We start from the raw sequence: 3,926 nt of genomic DNA, 5'->3' as shown, positions 1-3,926 counted from the left end.
TGATCTTGTCTTTGTTTGGTACAACCTTCGCCTTCAAACTAGAAAGGTGGAGGGAGTTTCACAAGAGTCCATAGACTTGGATGATATCAATCCATATGGTGAATGGACTGTCAGTGAATAAAATGATGATGATGTCCTCCTTATTGAAGAAGAACTTGCAGAATTGGAGAGAGGAGCAGCAGAAGAAGCAGATTTGAAAGCAATGGAGGAGGACGAAGACAGTTTTGATTTTGAAGAACAAACTCCTCCCGTAGCACCTTCTAGTTTGAGGCCTAAAAAATTGGGTTACATTAGGAGAGGAAAGAGGAAGATGTAGATTTTATTTGGTTGTTTTTCTCATTTTGACATATAATTATATGTAAACATTTATAAACTTATGATGCTGTTATACATTTGAAAGTTTGACACTATGAGTATTATTATGAATTTATGATTCTTGAATGATGAAATTTCAATTATTGAGTGTTTGAAGATTGTATGACATGTGTAATGTTTGAATTATGGCTCTTATGTTCTCTAAATGCATTAATTTCTTTTGTTTTTTTGTACAACTATGGTTTTCTTCTTTGCCGAGTTTTTTTTGCCGATTCCTGAGTCCAAATCCTATTTTGGGCTGCCGAGTCTGCTCCGAATCCGAGTCCTCAAACTATTAATCCTTCTTCACCTCCAATGAGTCGTTCAAACAAAAAACAAATGCATGCTTTCACAACGCTCAAAGCCTGCTGCATTTCACCTTGCCATTTTTACCTTAACAGTACCTTTATTTCCACCTCTCAAGCACCGTCCATAAATAGACTGCCTCCACACACTTGGCCATCAAGAGTGGAAGGAATTTGTTAACAAAAAGGAAATACCAGCCTAAGCTAGGGTAACTGCTGGCATAAGCGGTGGGGCAGCTGTCACCAAATGACAAAGGTTTTATAAGTGAAGGATATAATCCACAAACATGCAGCCGGTTTGGCTGTGTTACAAACTGATGCAGTGTCAAACTCAACATAGAAACATTCAAAATCCTTCTTAAAACACAGCAGAAAGTTAGGGAAGAAACATCCCCTGCATGACAGTATGTATGTTTCAGCAATATTATATTTACAGATCGAAAAGAACCATATATGAGTCACAATTTCCATCTCAAAAAAAATGACTCACAGCAAATTCGTTCTCCTAGCCCTGAATTCTAAATCGTTATATATCTTCCACTTTTTGTTTTTACCTTCATTCGGCTTATCCCCATCTCCTAGTTTATTACTAACAATCTAAAAATAGAATCCACATGACCACTCTACCCCAAAAGCCTGAATGGTTAAAAACCACTTCTAAATTTAGCATATACAATTCAACATACCTCCTGATTCTGAGGAATCAGTTTGTCCTGCCTCCTAATCCTGAGGAGTTGGTTTGCATCAAGGAATGTGTGGGTGCCTGAAATTCCTGTAGTATGAATGAATGATGAATTGAAGAAAATAAAGTCACTTTTGTTATCAGATGAAGCAAATTAGTATTGCACTTTATCTCTGACTGCATCAAATAGTGAGAATCCTTTGTTGCCCTATAAGCATAATGTTAACCCAAAGTCTAAGCACGGTTGAATTTGCTGGAATCATAGGGCAAAGTGCATCAAGGTTTTTAAAAAGGACATTTCCTTCCTTTCTTTTTTAGATGAAAAACCTTTATTTCCCCTTGCTTTTGGTGACTTGACAGCTGTTTCTCTTGTAGGGCCATGAACTTGCTGGGTTGTGGCTGTTTCCTTTTCTGAGGCCACTGGGTTGTTTTGCTCCCGGCTCTGCTGGCTGACTTTGGGGTATGTTCCCATGCTGTCCTTCCTTTCTTTTCCCTTCCCCAATACACAAGAAGGCAAATTCCTAAATATGCAAATAAGATAAGAACATGTTCAAATCTTGATCAATCACTGGACCACACAACTTGATAGACAATGAGAGACATAGTATTTCCACAGTCCATGATAATGAGATAATAGTGCTTTTGGGTTTTCCTGTACAGTAGTTTTTGCTTCTTCACCTAATAGCGCTTCTGGATTTACTCATGTAGTAGTTGACATACAATGCTATCTTCCAATCGAATTCTCACTGTTTGAATCTACACATAGTTATCATAAGCACTTCATATTTGAAATTGCTATTTCTGGAATGTGGATGCATCATGACTTGCAGATAATGAAAATGCATCTTTTCTTTTATTTGATAAATTCCCTTTGCAAGCTAACATTGTGCTTAAATGCTATGGCTGAAGACTTAGGATTATCTATTTGGAGACTGGCCTTGTCTGTCAGATTATGCCACACCTAACAAGCTGGAAGCAGTATTTTAACAAATTTCAACACTTAAGCATAATTCCTGGGAATATGAAACAGAGTTCCATTATACAAGCCTGTATTACCATTTGAGCTCAGCTATTTTGTGAATGATGTCATATCTTTGACCACAAGAAGCAAAATGGTATTTCTCTCCATCCCCGACACCCCAAAAGATGAAACTCTTGAAGAGCCAAATAATGACCCAAAAAAAATCTTTTTGCATCTTACCTGATAAAAATAACGCTTTCCAGGCTTCAATCTCTGCATAACAGCATCATGAATGTATCCCGGATCTCTCCATCCCAGATTAGTATTAGCAGGCGCATCACACATGTCCGACTGCTTGTAAGTGATGGACACAGCCTCTGCAACCTCATCCAGCCCCTCCTCTCCAAGCCCATATTGCACATAGCTTTTGAGATCATCTTTTGTCACAAACATGACACGCATCTCGTCTTGATTGGACGTGAATGCCAGATGGAGCTGAGCTGGATCATTCAGATTCCTAAATGTGACAGACTGGCTTTTGGCCAGGAAATGAGCAGTGGAGGGCAGGGGATTGCGATCGCCGTGCACAGGTCTTGCATTGATAGAATTGTCCCAATGAAATATTCTGAATTCATAAGGAGATCTAAGATTGATAAGGGGAAGATTTATGGAACAGGAACCCTTTTTCCAATTTGGGCATGAGGATAGATAAATGAAGCCTATGAAGCGGTCATCTGCCGAGTCGGGAGGGGAATAAATGCCCACCCAGTCCTTGCCTGAAGGAGAGGATATGTCTTCCCATCGCAAGGTGATGTTATCTCCTGAACTGTTCAATATCTTTGGAAATGCTTCCAGTTTTACACCATTGGCAAAACCAATTATGAGGACTGAAACCACCAACACGAAAAATGCACGCTTTTGTTCAATGCCGAAACTCATTTTTACGAATCTTGGCTTGGGAGGACTGATACGAATATATTTCAGCAATAAACACCTTGGCTATAATGCAATTAGCTTTTGATTTTTGCAGGCAATGAAACATTGACTGAGAAAGCGAGCAAGAAAGGATGTTTGGTTTTGCAGCAGTTGGTTCGAATGTCAACTTCGACTGCCTGTGTTTATGTGGGCCGAAGCTATTCTGGCTTCAAAATAGACAACCATTGCAAAATCCACGGTGTAAAACTTGTAACTAACATGCGTGTTAGTCAATCCCTATTATTGTTAGAATAGATGTGTATTAAGTGGTATTTAATTGACGGTTGGTTTATTCGTTAAATGTATGAAGGTCTTATAATATTCTAAATATATTTATTAAATATATTTATTTTATAACATATTTATTTTTTGAAAAATATATATCAAGTAGTTGAGAGATATTTTAGATTTGAATTGAACTTTTAATCAAATTTAACTAATGATTAATTTTTAAAATTTTATTTTTTATGTAAATAAGCGTATTGTATTCATATATTTTGAAATTAATATGTGAATAAATTATAATTGAATCAATGAGATTAAGTCCTATATTAGTCATAGAAACATGGAAACTTATATGTAATCCTAATCACATTTAAAAGCAAACTTGATGTGAATACTTTGTAAAGAAAAAGATTGGTATTATATT

General features: G+C 37.0%; 1 protein-coding gene across 1 annotated transcript; it reads right to left on the bottom strand.

Moving 5' to 3' along the window:
* Nucleotides 1-1,170: 1,170 nt before the first annotated feature.
* LOC131872960 (probable inactive purple acid phosphatase 9) lies at nt 1,171-3,520 on the bottom strand. The gene has a single exon (XM_059216187.1). It carries the CDS (start codon nt 3,239-3,241, stop codon nt 2,411-2,413), a length of 831 nt encoding a protein of 276 aa, XP_059072170.1. The 5' UTR covers nt 3,242-3,520; the 3' UTR covers nt 1,171-2,410.
* Between the last annotated feature and the right edge of the window lie 406 nt (nt 3,521-3,926).

Source organism: Cryptomeria japonica, unplaced genomic scaffold, assembly GCF_030272615.1.
Source record: "Cryptomeria japonica unplaced genomic scaffold, Sugi_1.0 HiC_scaffold_921, whole genome shotgun sequence".
Lineage (NCBI taxonomy): Eukaryota > Viridiplantae > Streptophyta > Pinopsida > Cupressales > Cupressaceae > Cryptomeria > Cryptomeria japonica.
This window is presented reverse-complemented; position numbering and strand designations above follow the sequence as displayed.